The sequence below is a fragment of the Coturnix japonica genome, chromosome 21 (genome assembly GCF_001577835.2).
Source record: "Coturnix japonica isolate 7356 chromosome 21, Coturnix japonica 2.1, whole genome shotgun sequence".
Lineage (NCBI taxonomy): Eukaryota > Metazoa > Chordata > Aves > Galliformes > Phasianidae > Coturnix > Coturnix japonica.
In genome coordinates, this window is record NC_029536.1 from 675,630 (window position 1) to 701,254 (window position 25,625).

Here is a 25,625-nt window from a genome sequence, read left to right on the forward strand (position 1 = left end):
GTCCCAGTGGAGATGGATCCCGGAGGGATGAGTCAGGGATATTTTCCTCCCTTGACTCAAGCACCTATTTCACAAATGACCCATTTCCTTCATTTTCTCCCAATTACACTTCAATTGGCTCAAACAAACTGTGACAAGGTTCCTCCGGAGAGCACTTGGCAATGGCAGCTGCCGAAAGCAAAGCGAGGGGTGTGGAAGCAGCCACCAGATCCCAATGGTGTCCCCATGGTGCAGGAGCAGCCCCACATTATGCACTGTGCCATCCACCCCACACTGCACCAGGGTCAGGAGCAGCATGAGCCCAGCCCAGCACGGCACAGAGCAGCACAGCATGGCACAGCACAGCATGGCACAGCACAGCACGGCACAGCACAGCATGGCACAGCACAGCACGGCACAGCCACGGTGCTCACAGCACTCTTGGAGCAGCTCCCAGTGGGACACAGCCGGGAAAGATGAAAGGAAAAGCTCTAAAAATAAAGTCCATGCAACCCAGTGCCCGATGCCTTTGAAAAAGGGAGCAGCTTCAGAACACAGACCTTGGTGATGGTGGGAGCCAGGGGAGAGCCCAGGGCTGTGATTAGAGCTGTGCTCACAGCACCCCAAGCACAGCAGAAGAGAGCTGGGGAAGGATGGCAGCTCTTCCAAGCAGGACGCAGAGGCTTTAAGAAGAGCTGGATAATTTTAGAGTGTGGCACATACATCAGTTGCCATATGCACTAGCATAGTTCCTTTGTGTCGCACATCAGTTCTGCACTGAGGTCTAGGAAGATTTCAAGGGGATGGGGAGCACTTTCCCCCCAAAGCAGTGTTGGAGATGGGAATGGGGCCGACAGGGGGCTGCGGTGCCTTCTTGAGAAGCCCTACAGCAGAATAAGGAGTAATTTGTCTTTGTTCTTACTTTGTAAACATTTAAATTCCTTTCCTTCCAGCCTTCAAAGAAATATACAGAACAGCACGAAGCAAAATCAATGAAGAATATCCAATCTGCAAGATGAGGTGTTAATGGATGGGGCATGCCGGGACATGGGAACATCCCATAAGGGACAGTGCAGCGAGATGACAGAGAGAAGGGCCACCAGGAGCAAAGCGGTATCTTAAATACAGCCATAGGAAACCAATCTGTCTGGAGGAAAGAGACCTGGAGGATACGATCAATAGCTCATAAAGGGAAATTACCAGCCTGCTGCTGACTGTGAGAGGCACCGAGGGAACACGTGCTCCTCCTCCAGCCGATGTGAGCATCAGTGTTTGGTGGGCATGGTGGTCAGAGGGGGAGGGTTGGACTTGAGGGTCCTAGGGGTCTTCTCCAACCTTAATGGTGCTATGACTGTGTGAGTGAGCACGGTGGGGATGGTCAATGGTTGATAATCTTAGAAGTCATCTCCAACCCTAATGATTCCATGGTTCTATGGGTGAGCATGACGGGGATGGGCTGATTGCTCATGATCTCAGAAGTCTTCTCCCACCTTAATGTTCTAAGCGGGCAGCCAGGCCCTTGCTCACTTCTTTCATGTTTTCTATTCTTGTATCTCTATGCTGAAGCTCAGCACTGCACCCCTTTCCCCAGCACAGTGAGCACTGATGAGCATCACTCCCTGCACATGCCAGGTGCCGCAGCTCAGCCCCAAAGTCCCCCCATGCAGCACAGCAGAGACCTGCCCCCAGCTCCTTCCAGATGCAGGTGGTCACTTAATTGCACACTGATCACCAGGAAGAGCACAGAGCGCATGGTGAGCAGGAGGCTGCAGCTGCACACAGCGCTGATACCTCCTCCCGGCAAGGGGACTGCAAACACTCCACTGTTACAAGGCTTTTACTAGTAAATTTGACGCAGTGACCATTTAACTCGAGGGTAATTACAGGAGAAGTATTTAATGGAATTGAAAGTGTGTCCAAACCCCCGCGCTTCTGCAAGTGCAGCAGAATTTAATGTGTCGCATGCCAGGAGGGAAAGCTCTTCAAAGGCATTCTTTGAACCCTTGGAAATGCTGAAATATTGCTGGGTTTTTCCATCTCACTGAACACCGCTCCCACCTGGGACTGCTCATTGTGCAGCCCCAGGTTGGTGTTGCCATATCCCAGCGTGGTTCTACACTTGCAGCTCACAGCCACAGCTACCCCATGGGCATTGGTCAATGCCTGCACCCAGAGGTTGATGTTACGCTCCTTGTTAGGCAGGAGACCCACCAGCTTATGGACACCCATCGTTAGCAGCCATGTGGGCAGCAAGGATGGACTTGTCTGTTCAGACAGGAGAGCTGCATCCGACCGTATAACGCGATTCCAAATTCCCCCAGCCGAGGGAGGAAAAAAATCCAATCTTCTCAAAGCAAGCAAATGCTAAGGCTTTTATTTTGTATGTTAAATACCATCTATTTGCCACCAAGATGAAAGCACCGAATTCTGGCCTTTCTGTCCACCTTTTGCAACAGCTCCTGGACAGCTCTGCATCGACAGAATTAATTCCATGCGAAAATCCATTCGAGACTCACGTCTCGCTCCCGCAGAAGTGCGCAATGGCAGCAAGCAGGAGATATAAGCTCTTAATTAAAAACAAAGAGAACCTCTATCCCCCAAGGCCTTTATTTCAACAGCACTGGTTAGGGAGACCATATTTTTCATTTTCCCAATAAAAACAGCCACGAGCCTCAGCTCTTTGAAGACCCTCATCAGGGCCTCTAAGCTGCATGAAATTAAAAAAGAAGAAGAAACAGCTTCATTTTGTTTTGCAGGGTATCATCTCTGGAAAAAAACATCTGCTCTGATTACCTGCAACATCCCAGCCAGGAGGGATGCAATTCAGCACCGAAGCACCCTCCTGCAGGTGGTTGTCAATGGGAGCTCTGCTGCTCGGCTCTTTTTGATGGGGGATTCCTGCTTGAGTGTTTGGATGGGGGCAGACTGGTTGAGGAGCACACTGGTACGATGGGGTCATTGGGTCCTGAGGGCTGCGGAGGTGTTGGGTTAACTGGGGGGGATGCTTGGTTGCAATTAGACATGCATGGTTGGCTCTGCAGCCTCTCACTAATCAATAAGAGCATCGCTTCTGGTCAGCAGGGCACGTCCCCAGCACACTGCCAGCAACGAAAGGAAAGGGCTCAAGAGAGCAGGTGAAAAGCTTACAGTGGGAAAAGGTGGAAATGTAGACAGAGCTGGTGCCTGTGGGAATTATTCCCCAGCCAAAATAACCTTCTAGGTCATTTCAGCAGCTACCACAAAAGCATCCAAGCCCATGCAAGAGCCAGGAGCCAGTATTACCAGGCACAGAACACATTCAGCTCACATCAGGCAGTGCTCACGCTGTGCTTTGCAGCCTCGAGCCTGCTGCCTTCAACACCTGCAGGAGCAAAGGAGCGTTCACTGCTTAGGAGCCATCAATGGCATTGGGATGGTTCCTTGCCTGAGCTCCAGCAGGCAAAACTCAGCTGCAAGCTGGAGGCCGTGCCAAGGCAGGAGGGATCTGATGCTGGAAGACTCACGCAGCCCATAAACCTGCTGCTGGACAGAAACATTCAATGGGGAGCACAGCACGAGTATTCTGCAGCAATCACTGTTACAAACGGCCTCTTCCCAGGGGGGATCAGCAGGATTTTGCCCTAATGCTAACCACAGTGCTGCTGAATGGCTTTGATGAAAACGAATCTACAAGAAACACAAGGGTTGACCTGGCGCACTGGGAAATGTCCCTAGGTCTGCCCTGCTAATGCCTGCACTCCTACAGCACAGCTTCTGCTTGTTGGTCCCCACTAGGGGGGGGGACCCTGGGGGTCCCCACTGTCCTGGGGAGTGCAATGCTCCATCCACAGCCCCTGTGTGACACCGTGCAGTGCTGCAGCTGTGAAATCCCTTTGAATCCGCCTGGGGAGCACCAATAATCCTGAAGTTAGAATGCAGCTCTTCAGCAACAAAAAGCCAAGGTTCCTAGAAACCGCCCAGTTATTTGGGGTTGGGTTGTTGAAAGGGGAAGAATATCCCACTGCTGCTGCTGCTTGGAAATCTCCTTGCCAAGAAAGAAGATCCTGGAGGCTTACGCTAAAGACACCGGGACTTATCTGCTCAGGTGTTACAGCAAATAACACCAAGCAATAAATATTCTTGAGAGCAGAAGAGGAGAGCTCCTGGCTCATTTAGACACACGTGGGCGAGGGCGGGTGCGCACACAGCATCTGCTGATCCTGGGGAAAACAACAGGCTGAGAGAGCTCAGTTCACACCACGCTCGCTTCTTCCTTCAGGAGCCATCCCCCTCCTCCTCCTCCCAGCTCCTCCATCCTTAAGGAGCCTCCTTTGGGAACCTCCCAGGACAGCAACAGCCCTTGTGCCTCCCCTGTGACAAGGTGAATGCAGACCCCCAGCTGCCCATGTGTGCTGGGACAATGCCATGCTTCCCCAGCAATGCTGGGATGAGATGGATCTTCCTCCTCTATCCATGGCTCTACCCAGCCCTACTGAGTGCCTGACAAGTCCTCCTCCTGTCGTGCAGAGCGGGTTGTCTGACAAATTAAGATGAAATGCGGCCTTGTTTCCAGCTTGGCAGAAGCTATTTTAGGTTTTGAGGAGCGATCTGAATTGAAAGCTCAATAATCCCACAGGATCGATGGACTTCCCACCTGCGGCTGAGATGGGAAGGGAGAAGAGGAGCGCCCATCTGTGCCAGCATTGAGCACCATGCATTGCATGCAGAGCAAAGCTCAGCACCCCAATTCACCTCCCTGGGCAGCAGCATGGCCAGCAGCACAGCAGGGACTGCACTGTGACCCATAGGTGGGCATTAACCCCTCCATGGCTGCCCCAAAGGGCCGAGCTCCCACCCTGCACAGTGCATCAAAGCAGCAGCTCCATTCCAGCTGCCCAGAGTTTTAAAGACATTTTATCTTTAATTAATTCCTTTGAAGCCTTTAGCAGATGCTATCTCGGTGCATCCAGCAGCCCCTCTCCCATCCCTCCTGCTTCACCCCCAGCAGGGCAGAGAGTGCCCACACCACATTCCAGGCAGCAGCACAGCACAGGGCAGCACCTACAGCCCCATAGACACAGGGGTCCCCAGCACTGCCCACTGCCACCAGCACGGGCCCTGCTCTGAGCACGCTGCTCACGGCACATGATGCCAAATCCATCGCATACCGGCCATCAAATAACCATTAGGAGCAGCAGACGGCACATAAAGTCTTCTGCCTTATAAAGCACTTAAAGGTTTAATTAAAGACGGCTTTTTTTTCCCTAATCATACAGCCAGAAGAGCTTCAGACAACTCAGCAAGCGTAATCAGTGCCCAGATTTCAGCAGTCCCCAATTCACCCCTTTGGCTGAGCCGGGTGCACAGCGGCCCTACAACCTTTACCTCTCCCAGCACTCTGGCTATTTAATTATATCTCTCCTTAGATGCACCGTTGTAAAATGGATGTGACAGCCCCCGAAATAAAAGGAAGCTCCGTTTTGAAAAGCATAAGCATAAACTACGCCTGGGTGAACATATTGAGGCCCCATCTGACTGCCATCAGCACTCCTGCCAGGCGCTGAGCAGACATAGGTGGCACCGGGATAAACACACCTGATTGTCAGTTTACTTGCTGCAAAGAAAAAAACACAACAGAAAGCCTTGCAACGACAACACCCACCACCAGCAGAGCCGCACGCACCATTTTGCTCTTTTCTTTTTGGATGCTACGAGCAATCACTTGTCTGTCTTTCTCCTCCTAAGCAGGATATTTGCTGTTCCACAGGAATTTTTAGCCTTGTTTTTCTGTCGGTGAGTCACAGATAAATGGCTCCTGTCTTCTTTTTTTCCCCTGCACCAAGCAGGAGTGGGGTGACAGGAGGAAGACCGACCGCTGCTATGTTGGCTGTGCTGGGAGCCAAAGGGATGACACTCATGGTGCCATCATAACCATGGGATGGGGGCTTGTGGCTCCTCCTTGGGGCCACCCAACATTGCCCATCCGCAGGGAGCTCTTGTGATGTTGGCCGACCTGTGATGTTGGCCAAAGCAAAGCAGGAGTACAAACAAGTTACCTAATCCTCATTTGTAACCATATGTTTTCCCAGGCAGAGAACAAACACTTCCAGCCGCTGCTGCTTATGTAACTGAGAGGAGCAGTGGAAGGAGAAATGGGCTTCTGTGTGAGCTCCAACACCCTGTCAAGGCACAGCTGGTCACTTGATGGGGGGTTGAAGGTGACCCCGATGCTCCTGATGCCCTACAGCTCCCTCCTGCCATTCCCTGCCCAAGGGGAAGCAGGCAGCAGTGGGATCCATCATCCCATAGCGGGCTGGGCAGTGTTAGCTGATAGCAGTGTGGGTTGGTGGTCTCCTGGCTGCTTAATACAAATGATGGCAGCAAAAACAAACATGGAGCTCTGGCACTTTTCAGTCTAGGGTGGATAGGCTGAGATCAAGGCAGCCTTTAGTACCCACTCCTACCAACAGACAAAGCCCTTTAGCCTTTAATATCCACCACACAGCAGAAAGGAGATCATTAATATAAGCTCTGATCCTAGAGGAGCTCCCTCCCTCCCTCCCCAGGGCCAGGGCTGGGTGCTGCTGTGCTCCTCAGCAGCCCAACACCAGCATAGTGATGTCCACAGAGCAGCACATTGCCAGGGGAGCCAACACATCACACCCCATCCCAAAGCCTCCACCCAAACTCACACCCTGAATTGCTTATTGACGCCCCATGGCTAATTAAGCCAGCTGATTCTAACGTGTTCTTCCCAAGGTTGTGTAGGTTGGGAGCTTTTCACTGCTATAAATAACTTCTTTAAGTTAGGGATAAACCAACCACGGTGTCACTCCTTGCTAGATAAATTCATCAGGATTAAGATCAGATCATAAAATTCCTTTTCATTTTGACTAGAAAATCACCGTGGGCTAAAAGCAGTCAATGCACAATGAGTATGTTCTGTAAACTGTAGAACAGTATCCCACAGTTTAATATTGGTAATAACAAATATAATTTGAAATAAATGGGAACCTGCTTCCTCATCCATGTCCATGCAGCAAATAGTGCTGGTGGAAAGTATTACAGTAACTGAGTGCTGCACTAAATTTGATTACGGAAGATGGTTTGTGGATGTATACTGATAATAGGAAGAATACAGCAAGCTGCTAGAAAATGTCTCAGATGAAAGTGATGATTCAGAGCTTCCATTTTTTTTTCCCCAAGCACTCATTTGAAATCACGCCCTTATCTCAGAGCTGGGCAATGGGAGCCCATGTCACAGCATTCAGTGACAGGATCCTATGGATGCTGATTTGCCACCCAGCCCAGTGAGCCTCCACCATGGGCTGCAGCTCGGATGTGCTGCACACTCAACCCCTGGCATCACAACCACTACCATGGGCTGTTTCATGACAGAGCCAGAGCTGAGCACAGCATCTGAGTAGAGATGTGCCCAGAGGCCCTGGCACACATGGAGGAGCTGGGACTGCAGGAATAAAAACACCCCAACCATGACAACCATAAGACAAACCACTCCAACCAATGGATAAAGCACCCCAACTGATGGACAAGCCAATCCAACTGATGGACCAACCACTCCAACCAATGGACAAACCACCCCAGCTGATGGACAAACCACTCTACCTGCTGAACCTCACCAACAGGATGATAAACCACCCCAACCAATAGACAAATCACTCCAACTGATGGACCAACCGCTCCAAACAATGGACAAACCACCCCAACCACCAGACAAACCACCCCAACCACCGGACCAAACTTGAGCATCCCCATAACCACGGCACAGGACCCCGTGTTCCATCCTGCAGATGGGTGAATGCGGCGCTCGGTGCCTTGTTGGTACCTGCTGTGTCCCCCAGGCCACGGGGTGGACGTGCGTCCTTTCCACCGCTGCTGTGGCCGGCAGCTGGCTCAGAGGTGCTGGGACGGCCGCGAGGCTCCTCGATGCCAGGCGTGGGAGCTGTGCTGCTGGGGGTTGGAGCAGTGGCAACGGTGGTGGCGGTGGTGGTGGCGGCGGTGGTGGTGGTGGTGGTGGTGGTGGCGGCGGTGGTGAAGATGCTGGGCAGCGTGCTGCTCTCCAGGGAGTCCTCCTCACCCGTGGGGCCCCAAACGATGACCTCGGGCAGCGCCGTGGGCCGTCCATCACGTGGGGCAAAGCCACGGCCCCGTAGCTGTCGCCGGGCGCGGGGCAGGGGGACAGGGGGTGGGCGACGGGCACGGGGGGCACAGGGCCAAGGGGGGCTGGGGCGGCGGGGCTCCTCGCTGCCCCCTGTGCTCCACAGCACACCACGGGGCAGTCTGTGCCGCTGTGCCGACCGTGGTGAGAGACGGGTCCCAGCGGGCTCGCAGCTGGCAAGGTCCATGGCGAGGTGGAACATGGCTATCAACATCCAAGCATGGCTTCCTAGCGGGCAACCTGACCTGCGGGCAGACACAGAGCATGTTAGAAAGCAGGAGAGTGCAGGCGGCACGACCAGACTCTTTCACAAGCTGCAGAGCAACGCTCATCAGCCCAGCTACGTCTGACCCACTGACACTCCCAACCCTCTCAGCAGTGGGACGGGACACTACCATCTCCCTGCCACCCCAAATGGCATCGCAGGACACTCTGGCCACCTGCTCCCCGTCCTGCTGCCCACACTGTGATGGCACAGACACCAGGAGCAGCATCAAAGTCATGGCAGCACACAAGAACAGCATCTATGTGTGTCCTCCCACCCTTCCACCTCCATCCAGGACAGCTGACCCAGGGGATGCAGCCCTCCCTCATTTCAGGGCTCAGGGTACAGCAGTGCCAGCAGGGAGCTGTTCCAGGCACTCAATGAGTTAGAGCCTGGGAGCACACGTACGCTCGCTTCAGCATTTGTAACCCACTTCTCATTAATCAGGTCGCCGTGACTCAAAAGCAGCTCTAGCTCTTCCCAAGCTCAGGCTGGGCACGGCACAGTGCTGGCTGCAGCACTGAGCCCCAACGCGTGCCGGCTGCGTGCAAGGAGCAAAGCCCTGAACTCAGCAGGGAATGATGAGCAGCCGTTCAGCTGCGCCCTCGCTGCAGATCAAATGGAAACCACGCCGAACTGTCGGCAGGTTAATTATTTCAAACTCTGCTTTGATGTAAAGTGCCACCTTTATTTCATGTCAAACCTCTCTTTCTTCTCCGCTTGCATCTTGCCTTGTAAAGCTCTGCTCTAACTCACGTCTCCCCCTGCGATGTCAGCTCATGTGTAAGAAAACACCCAAAATATTTTCTGCTGTTTTTTTTTCCCATTAGGCCAAAGCCCAAAAATCTTTACTTCATTTTATTCAGCTTCCACATAAGAAAGACTTTTGTCAAACTCAGCAGGAGTTAATGAGAGCTTTATATGCCTAAATAGACTAATCCTCTGCAGCGCTGCGCCCCGTAAAGCCATTGGTAGCACTACAAAATGTGCATCTGGTTGACAGAAGAATTTGTGTACTCCCTCCGTGCGTGAGCAAATGAAGCCAATGGAGATGACCTGGATACTCTGTGTCTCAGCCTTATTCTGCACAAAGCATCCATTTCCCTCATTGGCTATTTTATTTCACTTTGTTTGATTTTCCCAAAGCTATAACGGCGTTTATTTTGGGGAGGAAAAAGGCGACGCACGGAAAGAGTGCAGAAGGAGGAAGGGAAGAGCCAGAAACAGACGACATCAACCAAAATAGTTCAGGCTGGGGGAGGAAGAATTTCAAGACGTGAAAAAATAAAACGACAACACAGCAACAAATCCATTGTGTGTTTCTCAGAGGGCAGAAGAGCTGAGCGCAGCACTGGTGGCCATCCCTGATCCCTGTGCCCTCTGTGTTGGTGGCACCTTCCCCCCGGGTTTGGGTGCCACAGGTTTGGAAATGGAACCAGGGGTATCTGCCCTCATAAGCCAGCTTTATGGCCTGAGGTTTTGGGAGCTGAGCTGCACATTGACCCACAATGTGGATTTTGGAACAGAGAACATCCCCATGTGCTGCACATCAGCGGCTTGGTGAGAAGTCAGTCATCCAGGTACCCAGAGAGCATTAAGAACAGCTTCACCTTAGCAATACTCATAGCCACGCCATCACTCCAGCGGGCGTCACGCTCCATTTTACCCTCTGCCCACCTCTCATCCTGAGCTGAAATCTCTCCTTGTGAGGAAGGAGAGGTGCAGGCACCCCCAGCAGCGTGCGCACGGCGCTTGGTCATGCACACACACAGCAGCACGCCTCGCTGCCTGCCCGCTCCTCCACGAGGAAGGAAGCAGTGCAAATGAGGCACTTTTATTAATAACTGCCAAAGGAGGAGAAGGAAAATGCAACCAGCCCAAACTCAGCTGTCGCTACATCCCTGCTGTTGTCTTTCAGAAGCTCAAAGACAAAATATCGCTCCCCGGTACTTGGTGTTGGAAGGTCACAGAGAAAAGCAGGTTTCTCCACTCTCCCCATTTGCTCCTGCTTGCTGGTGACATTCCCAAGTCACAGCAGCAGTGGCTGAGCCTCAGCACCGAGCAGTTCACAGCTCACAGGGATCAGCTCCAACCCAAGCATCACTTTAGTGCTGCCCTGAAGCTGGGGGCAAACACAGCGTGCAACACTGGGCATCGTGTGGGTCACAGCAGAAACATCACACCAAGCACATACAGGGATGTTCTTCCTTGCTGCTCACTCTGGCTCTGAGCACTGCAACCGAGGCATCATCACCTCCCGAGCATCCTCCTGGGCACCCCATGGGCTGGCACGGCCCCATGAAGTGGCTGTTGGGTGGGAGCTGTGAGCCCGGTTACCTCTGTGGGATTTAGTGCACCACGCCATGCAATCTTTGGAGGGCTTTGCAACAACAGAAGAGAAAGTGTCCTTCAGAATAAATAGCAGCGTGTGGGAGTTGCCGTAGCCAAGGCAACGCAGGAGATGCACGCAGAGCAGCGCTGGGGATGCGGCAGTGCCAGAGGCTGTGGGGGTCCCAGGGCTCTGTTGGGAGCAGCCCCTCTCCTTGACCCCATAGCAGACAGGGGGACTGCAGCTCGCTGCCCCAAGCTCTAAACCTCATGTCCTGCAGGTGCCAGAGGTGACATAACACAGGGAAACCCAGGCAGCAGAGTCTGCCCCACAGATCCATTATGGCACTGCCCCAACTGAAGCTGCTCCATGGAAGCCCCATGTCATGGGCATGCTGAAACTCAAGACGCTCTGTGCCCTTGTGTGCAGCCCTGCTCACCCCCCAGGAGCTGCAAGTCGCTGCTCTGTGGGCTGCCGGCGCGACTCAGAGGACGAACAATTCTTTGCTGATGCATCAAACGGCACAAAATCCTCCTCCAGCCACTCGAGCTGCACTGCCAGGCAGAGGCAGAGGCCAAGGAACAGCAGTGCCCTCAGTGCCACAGCAGGCAGTGCTCAGTGCACCGACAGCTGAGGCAAAATGGGGATGCTGGTTACACACAAGTCCATGCCCACCCCCAACTAGTTTTCCCATTGCAAAGGATGGAGGGGAAAGCATGGGGAATTGAGGCTTTCTCTTTCTTGTTGGGAATAATGGGAGCATTATTTCTCAAACCAAAGGGGAAGCCCAAGAAAACTTGGAAATGCAGTCAGGAAAAGAGCAGAGAGGCAGGAAGATTCAAAGAGATGGAATCCCTTTATTGCCCTTCTTGCCCAGGAACCTTCCTGCCCACACACAACCAACTCCTCCTGTGGCTTAATGGCCATAAGAAGGCCTTATTTTCAGCCAGCAAGAGAAACTCCTACAAATATTTACACGTCCCTACTGACAGGTACAAGGGCTGCTGGCTGATTTCAATGCAACTGCTCAGGTAATTATAGTGATTGCATGCACTGGGACCACGGGGGTGGGACCCCAGCAGCAGCCCCCACCTCGCTCCAGCAGCGTGGAGACAGAGCAAGTTAAAAGGGACCATGAGGCAGGGTTTAATTTCCTGGTAGAAATAAAAACACGTAAATATTTAGTCATTTGTTTTCCCTCCCTTTCCCCCCTGCTCTTTCGGAAAGGGCCAACTCAGACATCAGCCATAAATTTCCGCCAGTGAGATTAAATCCCTCGGTTGGAGGCACAGCAGAAATGAGGGGGAGAACCCGGCACGTTTTGCATTTTAAGCTGAGCTCGTGACAGCCCACGCTAACACCGCAGCACAGCCCTGGCCATGAACACTGTGCTCCAGGCAACCTCCAGCATCCCAGGGCATCCCAACTCAACCCAGGGCATCCCAACGCAACCCAGGGCATCCCAATGCAACCCAGGGCATCCCAACTCAACCCAGGGCATCCCAATGCATCCCAGGGCATCCCAACGCAACCCAGGGCATCCTAATGCATCCCAATGCATCCCAGGGCATCCCAACTCAACCCAGGGCATCCCAATGCATTCCAGGGCATCCCAATGCACCCCATGGAGCACCCACCACAGCACAGTCTCAGTTCCCCCTGAGAACACCGAGGCTATGCTGGTTCCCTGCCCATGGATGGAAGCTCATCTACTTCAAGGAGCCCGAGAGCACAGCAGCGCAGGGACAAACCCCTCTGCAGCACTGCAGCAATACGTCCCATAGCCCATGGGGTTGCACGGTGCCATGGGACACGGGTTAATCCAACAGCTGTATCACCAGGCTGAGCGCCGCGTGCTGGAAATCCCTGATTTTGGTCATCTGTCAAAGCAATTAACCAGGATCAAGGCCATGGAGAGGCTTTGAGAAATTGCAAAATACAAACTGTCAGCAGCTTGCAAGCCATTGGCAAAGAACCCATTTCAGGGGAGCCTCAAAAGACGCATTCGAGTGTGACTCTATAGGGCAGAGCGGCAGAGGTGCTGATTCGCATCCTTTCACACGGTGATGTTTGCTCTCCAAAAGCAGCCCCTTTCTCCCATGACTGTGGAGACACTTCACAGGAGGCAATAAATGCAGAATAGGCTGATTTTTAATGCAGGATTATACAAATGGAACCATTCTTCCATTTCATGCCTCGTGTTAGGTAATGTATTGGTATTGCACAGGGAATCAAGGTTATGTCCTTGTTTTGATGATTTACAAACGGAGAGCTTTACATCTCCAAACAGCGGGTGGAACAGAGACAGAACCATTCCCAGCAGGAATGGGAGGGTTCAGATGGGTGATGCTGGCTGCTCCCAGGCTGGGCACAGCATCCTCCTGTCAGAGTGATGGGAACCACGAGCACTAGTGCACCCGCTGCCTGCGGGCTCTGCGTCCTACACGGAGCTCAGAGCACCACAGGAACAATGAACTCCCTGGGTTTGCAAGGAGAGATGCTGCTGCACCTCAGGGCTGACTTTCATGCTGGAGCAAGGGGAAAGCAGCAGGTCCTTGGCCACAGCTGCCTCCTCCCAGCCCCGTGTTTCTGCACCATCCCTGCAGCGCAGCGACCGTCCTTCGCTGCAAAGCTACAAAGCCATTGCCATGGAAATAAAGCATCTCCATTGCATTCTGGGGCCAAACGCCCCTCGGATGGGCTGGGAGGAGGAGAGCAGCAAACTCCTTGTGTGGATAGCAGGGATGGATGGGGGGGAGCTCATGGAGTGGCATCCCAGCACTGTGCTGGGGCACTGCATGACTCCATGGGACATCACAGTGCACCCAACTCCAGCAGCTCTGCCAAGAGCATGAGTTCCTCCAAGGTGATCATCAATGTGAGAAATCAGCTGCCAAGGTCTGGAATGCCAGGACCAGGTATTCAGGTGCAGCAGCCGACTCAGCAGCACCCAGGTAAATTAAATGCACCATATCGCCACCTCTCCCTGTTACAGAACTGAGCTTCAGGATTACCTACTAATAAAAGTGGTATTTAAACAGTTCCTGAGCTCCTTTGCCCCCCCTCTCTCTGCAAGTAATTAAACTGACAACACTTTGTGTGGTCAAAGGGACAGGATTTATGACAACAGAAAATGAGGCAGAGTGTGAAGCAGCACAAACCCATTGCCAAGCTGGGGACCAGCAGATAACCCTGCTTGTCCAGGACCAGCCTGGAGGGATTCATGCTGCCCTGGCATCCCATGTGCTCCCTTATTGCAGGCAACAGCAGAGCTGCTCCCATCCACAGCACTCCTATGACTGTCTTCAGCTCACCCAGCTGCAAATAAATAATTTTAACATTTGAATAGCGGCGAGTGGGGAAGGCATAATTAATACCCAGCGGTATCTCCAATATGCTGATCCTGTAGCACAGCCCCTGCCAAAGCTGTCAGGGAGCAGATCTGGCTCAGCAGTGCTGCAGCCCCGTCTGTTCGCACGTTTGGGTCCTGTCCTTCCAGCACATGGAAAGGTCGAGCCCGAGCCCGAGGTGCTGCCTGCACCCAAATGCACACTGTTCAAATGCAAGACCATGCCAGCACCCTGCAAGGAGCAGTGTGGTCTTGCAGAGCCACACAAGCAAGAGCAAAAACCCCACAGGCTGAGATCGCTCCGAAGACATGAGCAGATCTGTGCCACAGCAGCCACACACCTGGCCTGTGCCAAAGCAGAGCCAAACTCTCAGCCTGGGTTTCAACCTCAGCCTGTTTTCAAACATTCCAATGGATGCCAATGGGATATGGGTTAGGATTATGTTGATGGGATATGGGGTGGCCAACATCCCCATTCACGTTGCCAGGGATGCTGGTGGGATGCAGAGTGCTCAGCATCCCGTGCACATCCCAATGAATGCCAATGGGACGCACTGTGCTCAGCATCCCCATGCACATTGTGATGGATGCTGGTGGGATGTGGGGTGCCCAGCATCTCTGTGTATATTCTGATGGATGCTAATGGGATGCAGGGTGCCTGGTATCCCTGTGCTGGGAGCACCCAGCACGGCACCACCGGCACGCACGGATAACAGGCAGCACCGCAGATCTCCGGCGCAGCCTGACTTGCTCTGACAAGGACACAGCATCTGTTATGGGCTGTTTTACCCGCTCGCGTGGGATTATTTCAGATAGGATTTGAAAAGCACCGGGGGCGGGCGGAGGAGAAGCCCAGGATGGCAGCGCGTGCCTTCAGGCAGGGAAACGTCTTCAGCAGATTGCTGCGTAAAACCTGAGCTCGGTTATCCACCTGCTGCTGCTCCACAAAGCACCCAGCCACAGCTCACACAGCACCTGTACACGGGGCGGCTGCTTCAGCATCACCCCATGCCCATCGCTCAGCTCAGCACCAACAGATCCAGCACAGGGAAAGGTCCCCATTGGTGCTCAGCTCTCCTGAGGTGCATGCACACCCAGGGCAGACCTGGCAGCCGCAGTGCCCGGGCTGTGCCAGCAGCACTCAGCAGGCAGCGGCCGAACACTGGACGCATTTAGTATGGCAGGGCCGACAGAAGGGCATTTCATCGCGCTGCCCGCAGCAACACTCGCCGTCTGTCCCGCCTGCACAAAGGGTGGCTGTGAGAGCTGCCTTTCAGGCTCGAACCTGCACCTGTCTCCCATTTATCTCCCTCTTCCCCCCACTGGGATTTTGCACCAGCGTTGGGTATCGGGCAGCAGCAAGAGCTGCAATTCAGATGCAACCAACTGGGAAGTTTCTCCCAGCATCTTCCAGAAAAGTCACCATTTCAAGCTCCAGTCTGCATGAAAAATAGAGATAAGAATCCATAGAGCTGGGCACCCCCCCTTCCAAAAGTGTATTTACAGACTGGGACTGTTGAAAGGAAGGGATTGCATGAGGCAGTAAACCCAGCAGCTTAGAGCTTATCCCTGATGCAGTGAAGCATAAATAAGGACAGTGGAGTTCTGCTGCAGGCCCTGTCCCACCAGACTGGACGCCAGCACTAAGAGGGAGCAGCACCTCAAGGACCCCCCCCACACCACGACCCCCCTTGCTCCTAGCAGTGGGCACAGAGGGATGTGCATTTCCCTGCAGTCACAAATGAAGAACGAGGTCACATCCCTGCCTTGCTTGGGAGTTTTCTCCCTTTCCCATGTGTTTATCCCCTGTGGAATCCATCCACAAACAAAGCAGGTTTTTCTCCCCCAAAACCCACTCCCAGGGAGGCGCAGACCCTCCCCAAACCCCAAAGAGATTTCTGCAAAGCCACGGTATCAACCATTATCCCTTCTGACATCCTGATGCTAAACCAGCCCTTAGAGCACCCATGGGCTGCAGGAGCCCAGCTCAGGACTGCCACAACCCATGGCTTCCCCACAAAGAAACCAAGTGCTTATCTTGTTTCCCGAATTAATGTGCTCAGGCGCATCATTACAGCGTACACGGGAAACACTTTGATCTAAAAAAATAAGATAAGTCGGCTCAGTGTGCATTAAGCAGCAGCTTAACGAGTTTTAAAACAAAATAATTAAAACGGGTTCATTATACTGCTGTAACACAATAGGACTGCATGGGAACGGCGCATCGGAGTTCACTGCGTTGCCTGCTGAGATATCCCACATAACGGAGAATGCTTTCGCTGTGACAAAACCTGAGTCAAGAGTATCTTCTAATGTGGTTTGTAATGATGATCCCCCAAGGAGCTCTGGTGTCCAAGGAAGGAAAATGAGCCCTGAATCTCTCTGTAGTGTCACTGCCTTCATTTCCATCCTATGACCAGGGCCAAGCTGGGCAGCATTGCCAGCACTGTGCCCACGGATGGTGTGATCTCTGTTCATAGAATCATAGGATCATTAGGGTTGGAAAAGACCTCTAAGACCATCAGATCCAACCATCAATCCATCCTAACCATGCCCACCAATCAATGCCACATCTCCATGGTTCTTGAACAACTCTATGGATGATGGTGACCCCACTGCCTACCCGGGCAGCCCGTGCCAAAGCATTACAGCTCCTTTGGAGGAGAAATGCCTCCTAAAATCCAACCTGACCCTTTCCTGGAGCAATTTCAAGCCGTTCCCTCTCATCCTATCAATTCACACCGCTGTAACTGAGATCCAACCCAGGCTCTCCTCATGGGAAGTCCCAGGCAGCTCTGTGAACACATGGATGCACCGTCTGTCATGGAACCTCAGCAGTTGTACAGGGAAACGAATAAAGGGAAAGGGTAGAGGATTTCAAAAGATCCAATAACTGCTACAGAAATGGAGAAGATGAGAGAAATCAAACTGCTCAAAGCAAGCAAGACAGATAGCTTTCAAGGAGCAAGAAATACAGTAAAAAATAGAAGAAGCAAAGCACGCTTTGAAGGTACGAAACGTCAATCTGAGAGCTGGGAGGAAGCAAAAGCAAAAGGATCCTGGCATGTATTGGGAGCACATTATGGCCAGGGCTGAGCACTGGGGCCATCAGCTGCTGGGGAAGCTTGGGGCTGGGCAGGAAATAGGGAACAGGCCAGAAAGCTGAAGAAGGAAAAAAAAGCTAAAACCAAAATAGAAAGCAAAGGAATAGAAATAGAAAGCAAGAACGAAATCCAGGGCAAAGACTCTTGATCCTTTCATACAGAGGTTTAAATCCCCTTTTAGCGCTGAAGCATTTCTTTTCCCAAAGGAGGAGCAGCTCTGAGGGCAGCACAGCTGGCAGCCCTTTGCCCCATAGGGGAGCTGAGTCACCCAGCAGTGCCCAGCCGGCACGGTGTGGCTGTTGGGCACAAGGCTCTGGGGGATAATTGCCAGTGAGTCAGAGAGCACCGTGCTCTGCATCTCATTTCTACAAGGGAGATTAAACTTTTCACAGCGTTATCTTCAAAGGAGATGGAGGACCCAGCCTGGCAGATCGGCGCTGACAAAAAGACTTTGCTCATCCCTTGGGTAAAGCTCTGCGATGCATTCCATATCCTGCTACATCTCTGCGTTCCACATTGCCCACAGGCCAGCCCCAACCTTGCCCACCCCAAGTCACCCCATAATTCCTCCTTCACTGCTGATGTCCTACAGGAGCAGGAGAGGAACTCCAGGGGAAACACTTCATTAAACAAAGAAGATGAAACTCTCATCCCTCAGCATCAACGCCAAAAAAAGAGCAACCTCAGCCAAAAGTTATTCACACCTGAAGACAGAAAGGATTAATTAGAAGCGTGCAGTGCAGCAGACTGAGCTGGGTGCCAGCACTGTGTCCGTGTGCCAATGGTGTGCATAGAGATGGTGCAAGGAGGGGGCTGGGATTGCATCCCTTCCTACAGGGCTGCAGGGAACCCATCCTGCACAGCACACCCCGTGCACAGCTCCTGGAACAAACGGTTCTGTCTTCATCCATCACAATGAGCAACGTTGATTTTGCCAGTGAATGTGCCACTTTGGCAGAGGAAATTCTGAATATTTCACTTGAGAGGATGCAAAAAAGGGTAGAGAGCCTCTTAGAAAAGCAAGAAACAAAATGATGAATAATATGTTCAATCTTCTCAAGGAAAACTTAATAAGAAAAACCTATGAAAGGCAACTACTTGTAGAAAACGAGTTTATTCTTCTCAGGAGCTCTTTGGAAGATGATGCATGCCAACATCTGAGATTGCACTGCTTCTTTTCTTTAATGCAAAGCCACTCCAGGCTCAGCTGGAGCTCAGGGCATGCAGAGCTGCTCCCAAAGCTTTGGGCTTCTGCAGGGAAAAAGCAGAGCCCGGTGATGTCCAAGGTGGGGGTGGGAACGTAGCCAGCATCAATCACCGCTGTCTCATTGGGTACTTAAGTGGATGTCCTAATCCATGTCAATTAACTACCGCTTCATTACTTCAGTCCCGCAGACGAGGCAGGGAGATGCTATCGCAGCACAGGAGCGCAGCCGGGGTCACGTATGGATGGTGGCAATTAGAAGGCCAGGTCCCTGGAGGCAGCCATGCAGGGACAGCCCAACGCAGTGACAAGCCCTGGGGATCCCCCCAGCCCCTTCTGCCATCCCAGCGCTGCGAGTTCCGCTGACAACATAAATTAGCACTGTTAGCTCTCGAGAGCCGTAAGTGTTGTCTTGTGAGCAGCAATCCATCAGCTCTCCCACACGGAGCCACAATGGCTTTATGTACAGCCAGGATGCCACCATTATGCGATTCACATTCCCTATTTATAGGGCCGTAAAGCACCGCTGGAGCGTTTATCAAGGAGATATCCTCCTGAGCGTCCCAGGGTGCTGCAGGACGGATGGAGAGCCAGAATGATGGGGAGAGACTGCACCAGTGCTCTGCAAAGCACACCGCAAGGAGCACGGCTGCTTGCAATGCTCTGGGTCATGCACACAGTGGCTCCCCTGGCTGCTCCCACATTAGGGCATGTGCGCACTGACAAGCTCTGGTTGCTCCGTCTCCAAGGTCCACGCTTGTGTTTCTCTTGCAAGAAACATGTTCCCACTCTCTGACTACATGTTATTCTCGAGGCAGCTTTTACTCAGTCTTTATGTTGAGAAGTGAACCCGGAGCGCTGCGGGATTTGCAACGTTCCATCCACTCAGAAGGAAAGCTTTGCCATGCTCAGTGCTGCCTGCCTCATCCCGACCCGAGCCAGCAGCAAACTCACAGCATGGGCTCTGCCTCTCCTCGCATCAGAGCTGAGGATGAAGCCTTCCTTGAGCAATGAGCTTCATTTTCATGCTTCTCCCAGCTGAAGTCCATGCACTTTCTCTCCCCCGCAGCCAGCAGAGCGCAGGGCCGTGCTCTTGGGCAGGCAGTGCCTGGAGGTGCTGATTTCCATGCAACTGAGCATCCATCTCCTGCCAAGCCTGATGTCTGCTTCTTTTATTGCCATTGCTTGGTACCAGAATGGCTGAATCACTCGAGGAAGCGCCGCATCCTCCTGTGCTTGGGGTCACATCCTGGGGCTGAAGCTTGGAAAGCAAAGATAGGAGAGAGCAGGGGGGTTCCTGCTTATGGGGGGAGCTCCAGCCCCATATCCCAGATCAGGGAAAGCACAAGGCAGCACAGCCCCACAGCTGGAGCACCAGCAGCACCCAAGCCCACAGTTCTATGCCACAGGGAGGCTTCATTGTGGGTTGCTAAGGCTGGAGAGAGGAATTGATAAAACCAGAGAGCAGCAGCAACTCCATGCCAGCCAGAACCTCATTTCGTGAAGAATCCTCACAAAACCAAATTAATGTTGAAGGATAAAGGTAGGTAAACCTCCCACAGTTAAGTTCAGGCCACAGAGGCTCAGTTTAAATCTCCCAGCAGTTCTGATTTAATCAATGTATTTCAAAGTGAAATTAGATGAAGTACATCTCCATCACAGGAAATTATGTAAGCTATCAAAGTCTGGAGGTGCAAGTCCCGGTAAGAAGAGCCAGAGGAAATATTCACATCAGCCTTAATTCCATTTTTAAAGAGGCAGTTCAGGTCCGGATTTGGGTGTTATTCAAGAGAAAGAAATCATCCCGATGATGAATGGCTCATCCTGTAGAAAGGAACAACTGCTATTTGGAAGGAGGATGGGAAAGCACTGACAAGGCTGGTGCCTGCCCCCTCCTCTCAACACACTTGGCTGCAAGGGACTCCCAATGGATGAGCTGGTCCCAAACCCAAACCAAACCACACTGGGCCTGAATCACCACAGCCCAATCCCTCATCACCAGCACTTAATGAGAGCGATGGACACGGCCCCACAGTGCAGCCCCAGCTCCTGCTCCTCCGGCTCAGCATCCCGATGCCTTAATCCCTCCTCACAGTCCTCTCCCTATTAGCTATCTTTAAAGGCTTAAGCATGCATACATTTTCATAATGAACCTCAGACGTGTCTGGAGTCATAGATTATTCACACCCTATAGAGTTGTTGTGTAGCAGCTCTCCCTGCTCACTGACAACCTGTACACACACACGGAGCTATAAATATAAAGAAGCAATGCTGGGAGCCCTTCTGGATGAGGACAGGAAAGAACCAGGCAATGGGGCTGCCCGGAGAGCCGCCCTGCACCTCGCTCTACTTTCAGTCTACACTCTACGCACCGAAGAAAATTTAGCAATTCCTTATTTTGGGCAGATGACTGTTACATAAAGCAAGTCAAGGCTGCAGCATCCGAATGCCTCGAGCAGATGGGCAGCAGCTTCACACATCCCATGGACCCGCATGACAACGGAGGCACAACCAGCGCTGCCTTTGGGGAGCTGATGGGGGCACACAGACACATCCCCCCATCCAGCCCCCTCCCCAACTTGCCCTGCTGCAACCCAACAGCGCAGTCCATTCCAGCATCACCGTGGCTGCGAAGTGCCGGTGGCACCAGCTGGATTTCAGTGGCAATCAATGCACCCGGGAGCAGCCAGCTCAGCCCTGCGTGGCTGTGGGATGAGTAAGGGCTCCTCGGTGGAGGCCATTAACTCCCACTGCCTGCTGCTCTCATTACTTCCCAGACTGCGAGGTTTGCATCTTTGACGTGCGGCTGCATCTACATCTGACAGCGTGAACTTGATGAGCGGAATGCACGGGAGATGTTTGCTTTGGCAGGAACGATCGGGCCCATAAAGTTCCCTGGGCACACACACGTAGGGATGTGTGCTTTTAATGAGTTGCTTTGTACAATCAGGAAGAAACAGCCAACAATCTTTTTTTTTCGCTCGTGCTGCAAATCACTCGGGAGCGAAACGCTGTAAAAACCATGTAAAAACCGTGGCGTATGGTTTAAAATAGGAGAGTTGTAGCTATGGGAGGAGAGTCAGCAGGCACAGAGCTGTCACCCATCACACGCATGCACTGACACAGCCCAACGCACACACAGCTACTGGGTGTGCTCCAGGGCCAGCAGACGGCCCCCAGCCACCCCCACTGGTGGGCAGAGCAGACCCGGAGCTCAGCTTGTAAAGCTGAGGCTGTGAACTCAGCCTGCTCACAGCTCTGTGCAAAGTTCCCAGAGGTGAAAGCAAGGAAAGAAGCATTTTCAGCATGTGGGTTTCAAGGTCCTGCTTTGCTCAGCTTAAGAGAGCACGGTTCGTCTGCAAGGTCACGGAGCTGCCACTGCCCTGGGGCAGAAGGAATCCGAGTTAAAAGGAGCAGCACACACAGCAGCATCTCCCCGTGCCATCCAGCACAGGGTAAAGCGGGTGCTGGAGAGGTCTGCAGCTCCTCTCAGAGCTATTTTTCTGCTTGTCTTGGAGAAAATGAGGGGAAATGGCATGGGAAATGTCAGAAACAAAGCCAGAAGCAATTAGAGTTAGAGAGAAGCGGGAGCAGCAGGCAAGGTTAGCAGGAAAGTTATCTCTTATTAAAAATAAAACACGGAGGGACCGCAGGCTGACGGGGTGGTGAGGAGGACAGGCTGGCAGCGAGGATCCAGGGCACGCAGCAAAGCAATTCACCGGGCAATTGGAGCAGAGAAGCAGCCGGCAGGTTCCCATTTCCACAGCTAAACTCCTCACAAAAATAAGAAAGCAGAGGGCGTCCTCTATTTCTAAGATTACAGCCTTCTGTCAGCTCCAGCCCTGGAAACAGCCCTCCGGCTCCACCGCTCTATTCATCTTCCACAAAAGAAATCCAAACTGGGAGGCACCCTGAAAAGCATCTCGGGTGCTTCGCCCAGGAGCAGATCCTGAGGTCACGGTAGAGCTGCAGAGTCCCCATCCTTTACTATGCAGCACATCCCCACCCGCTGCCCGAGCCCAGAGCGGGGGCACAGCCACGGGGATGAGGTTGGGCATGGGATTGACGTGTGGGTGCCCAGGACAGTGCTACCCATAGCAGATACAAGCCAGAGCACAAACAACGATAAACACAGACATGCAATAGAACCCGACGGCCTCTCCTGGTTCTTCAGCACAGAAAGAAAATCCAAGCTCAAGTTTCACCTCCCAGGGCTTTAAATCCGAAGCTCGAGCCCAGTGCCAAAGCCTCCAGCGACTCCAAAGGGCTGCGCAGAAGCACCCTTGGCATCCCACATCCCAACAGCGAGCGGGGCACCCTGCTGAGCTCCAGCTCTGCGGGACCCACGGGAGCAGCAGGAGGGTGAGGGCTCCTCGAGGTGCTGCACAGGGCTGCTCCATCCGTCCATGTGTCCATCCCAGGATGGACCCCCAGGTCCCGCTCTCTGGGGAGTGCTGTGTATCCCAACCCCCGTAGCCTCGTGTTGGGGCAGAGGGATGCTCTGCACGCCCTGGAAGCACAGCACGGTGCTGCTGAGAGCTGCAAACACCGGGAGCTACGTGGAAGCAGCGCTGCCCGACCCGCACCCCACGCGAACCCTCAATTGTTCCGAATGGGACATCTGAAATAACAAATTTAGGCTGGTTGGAAAGGAAAGCGGCGCACATCGCACGGCAGCGTTGCTTTCTTTACCATCTAACGCGCTTCACACGCTGCTGCTTTAAATGCATTCCACCGAAACATGGTCAAAATAAACAAAAAACCCGGTATTCCTGCAGCTTTAAGGACAGACATGCAAGGAGAGGGCAGGGGCTGAGTAAGTAGCGCTCTCCAAACACAATGCCACGAAAATAACAAGATTTCGGCTCAGATGACTTCGCGGCGGTAATGAAAACGCGTTACATAACACTTTGCCTCCGTCTCCTCCGCTTTGCAATTCTCGATTCATCTACAAAACACATCCGTCTGTCCGTCCGTCTGCGGGCACCGTACGTGCCCGGGGTGCCCCGGCCCCTCGGTTCCCCTGGAGCAGAGCCGGGCGGTGGGGCAGCCTGCCCGGGATAACGGCAAACGGGCAAAGAAAAGATGAGATACATCTCATTTAGCAACGCGACGGAAGGAGCCTGGATGGGAGGCGAACGGCGGCTCCCCGAGCGCATCCCTCCGAGTCGCCGGGCGCGACCGACTCACGCCCGCTGCCTCCTCTCCACCCGAACAAGTTCACGTTGTTAGTCCGGATCCCCAACGCCGCCGGCTCCGCGCCCCGCCCGGCCCTACCTGCTTCCCGGGAGCCGTTGTATCCACATGGTCACGTCTCCCGGTGCCGGCCCGGCCCGTCCCGGCGGGGCTCACCGCCTCAGCTCTCCATCCGTGCGCGCCGCCCCGCGCCCCCGGCAGCGCTCAGCGGCGGGGCAGGCGGCGCCCAGCGGTGCGGTCATGCCCGGGGGCCGCCCCGCGCCCGCGCAGCCGGCGCTCGGTGCCCTCAACGGCGGCGGGGCAGCTGCGCGCCCGCGGAGGTTGCGCGCCCCATGTGCGGCGCGGCGCGGCGCGGGGCCCCAGCGGGCGCGGTGCGATGCGATGCGCTCGGGTTCGGTTCTTCTCGGCGCGTCCGCGCGTGTGCGCGCACCCGCGGGGCGGGGGGCCGCGGCTTTGGGAAGTTGCGCGGGGAGGAGGCGGGGGCGGAGCGGCCGCTTTGCCAAAGCCGGAGCTCGGAACCAGGACGCGGAGCGCAGCCCGGCCGCCTCCCTCCTTCCCTCCCTCCCTACGCGGGACGCGGAGCTCGGCCGCCGAGCGCCCCTTGCCTGCGCATGGAGAACGACGAACGCTCCGTGCTCGGCGATCCGCTACACATCCATCGCCCGCCGCTCCCGGAGCGCTGTCCGCGTTGTGCGCATCCGCCCCGAGCGGCACCGCCGGGATGCGGTTTTCCAACGAGCAGCGGGAAGGGACGCGGCGTTAACACGAGCGATGGAGCACCCACAGCTGCAGGGGGAGCCGAGGCTCCGGCGCATCCCACCCCATCCCAGCACAGCCCATCCCAGCCCTCCCGGCTCCCGGGGCCGCAGCTGCTCCCCCCGCCGGCGGCACGAGCAGGCGCAGCGCAGCCACAAAGTTTCTGCTCCTATTGCCGTGCATCGGTTCTGAGCCCACGCAAACACGGGCGTTTTTCTCCTCTGTGCTCATTGAACGACTACGGAACTCGCAGAGAACGAGCGAACGTGTTGGGAAAGGCTTTGGGTGTCTTAGGAGGTGTTTCATTAAAGCCCGGTGTGTTTTCTCTGTTTCCAGGCTTGCTGGCAGTCAGCAGCTGTGTTATTCCTATAGTGCATTTATCAAAGTATTGCATCGTTTGGTTTCGTTTTGGTTTTTCTGGGGGGCGAAGGGGAAGATAAGCTTATTCGGGTGCTATAATAACAGAAGCCTTTGTATGAATTAGGTGATGGATTCTTCAGAGCTACCCTTGCTTACAGGTGAGAAACACCACTGATTTCTCTTGCAGGAGCAAACCTTCACCGCTCCTCAGTGCGTGGTGCCAGCAAGGAAAAGGCATTGAGCAGCCACAACTCTGTGCAAAGCAGTCACACCAAGAGCAAGGTTAAGCAGAAATGAACGCCACCCCACAGCCTGCCTGAGCCTCCGCATCTTCCTGCTTCCATCTAAGCAAGTTCTGGGAGCACAAATAAGTTCTTTTAAGCAAGCAGTGCACAGTAAAGGTCAGCGTTGTCCCTGTGAGTCCCAGCGAGTCCCTGCTTGTTACAGTGCTCCCTGTGGATCGGCTGCAGCTGCCAATGGGGGGTGGGGGGGAGGGCTGTCTCCCCTTACAAGTGCAGCCATCAGGTCTATAAGTGTCCTAAATAACAGGCAGCTTTGTTCCATTGTAAGCCTTTGAGCTGTGGGATCCCCTCCCCACTTCTATGGCGAGTTTCAAGCTGGAGCTCAGCATCACCACGGGGTGGGAGGCACAGGGATCCCCATTACATGCAGACCCAGAGCTTTACCCACAATGAACTTCATCACTGCAAATTGCCACTGCTTCAGCAAAAAACAGCATCAAAGCACAGCGTTTGCCTGGGCACGGTCCTTCTGTGGGCTGTGTGTGGTGAGTTGAAAGGAAAAGCTCAGTGCTGCTGCAAGCCCAGCGACTTTATCATCCATTAAACCTGGCCAACTGACATGAAAGGACCTAATAGAGAGGAAGGGAAGAAGGGGCAATTTTCAGTCTCTCAGGCGCCTGAGA

The 25,625-nt window shown here is 53.7% G+C and overlaps 1 protein-coding gene across 3 annotated transcripts in view; it reads right to left on the reverse strand.

Moving 5' to 3' along the window:
- The window catches only part of AJAP1 (adherens junctions associated protein 1), a 35,793-nt gene extending 11,416 nt beyond the window's left edge, over nt 1–24,377 (reverse strand). The window contains exons 1-2 of one of the 3 annotated variants that reach the window (XM_015882591.2): nt 24,190–24,377; nt 7,805–8,382 (exon numbers count right to left, since the gene is read on the reverse strand). In XM_015882591.2, coding sequence (XP_015738077.1) covers nt 7,805–8,382; nt 24,190–24,239 — 628 coding nt within the window. In that variant the 5' untranslated portion in view covers nt 24,240–24,377. Of the gene's footprint in view, nt 1–7,804; nt 8,383–17,888; nt 20,738–23,665; nt 23,865–24,189 lie in introns of those variants that run through there. The other 2 variants (XM_015882592.2, XM_032448748.1) reach the window with 2 other exon arrangements.
- Between the last annotated feature and the right edge of the window lie 1,248 nt (nt 24,378–25,625).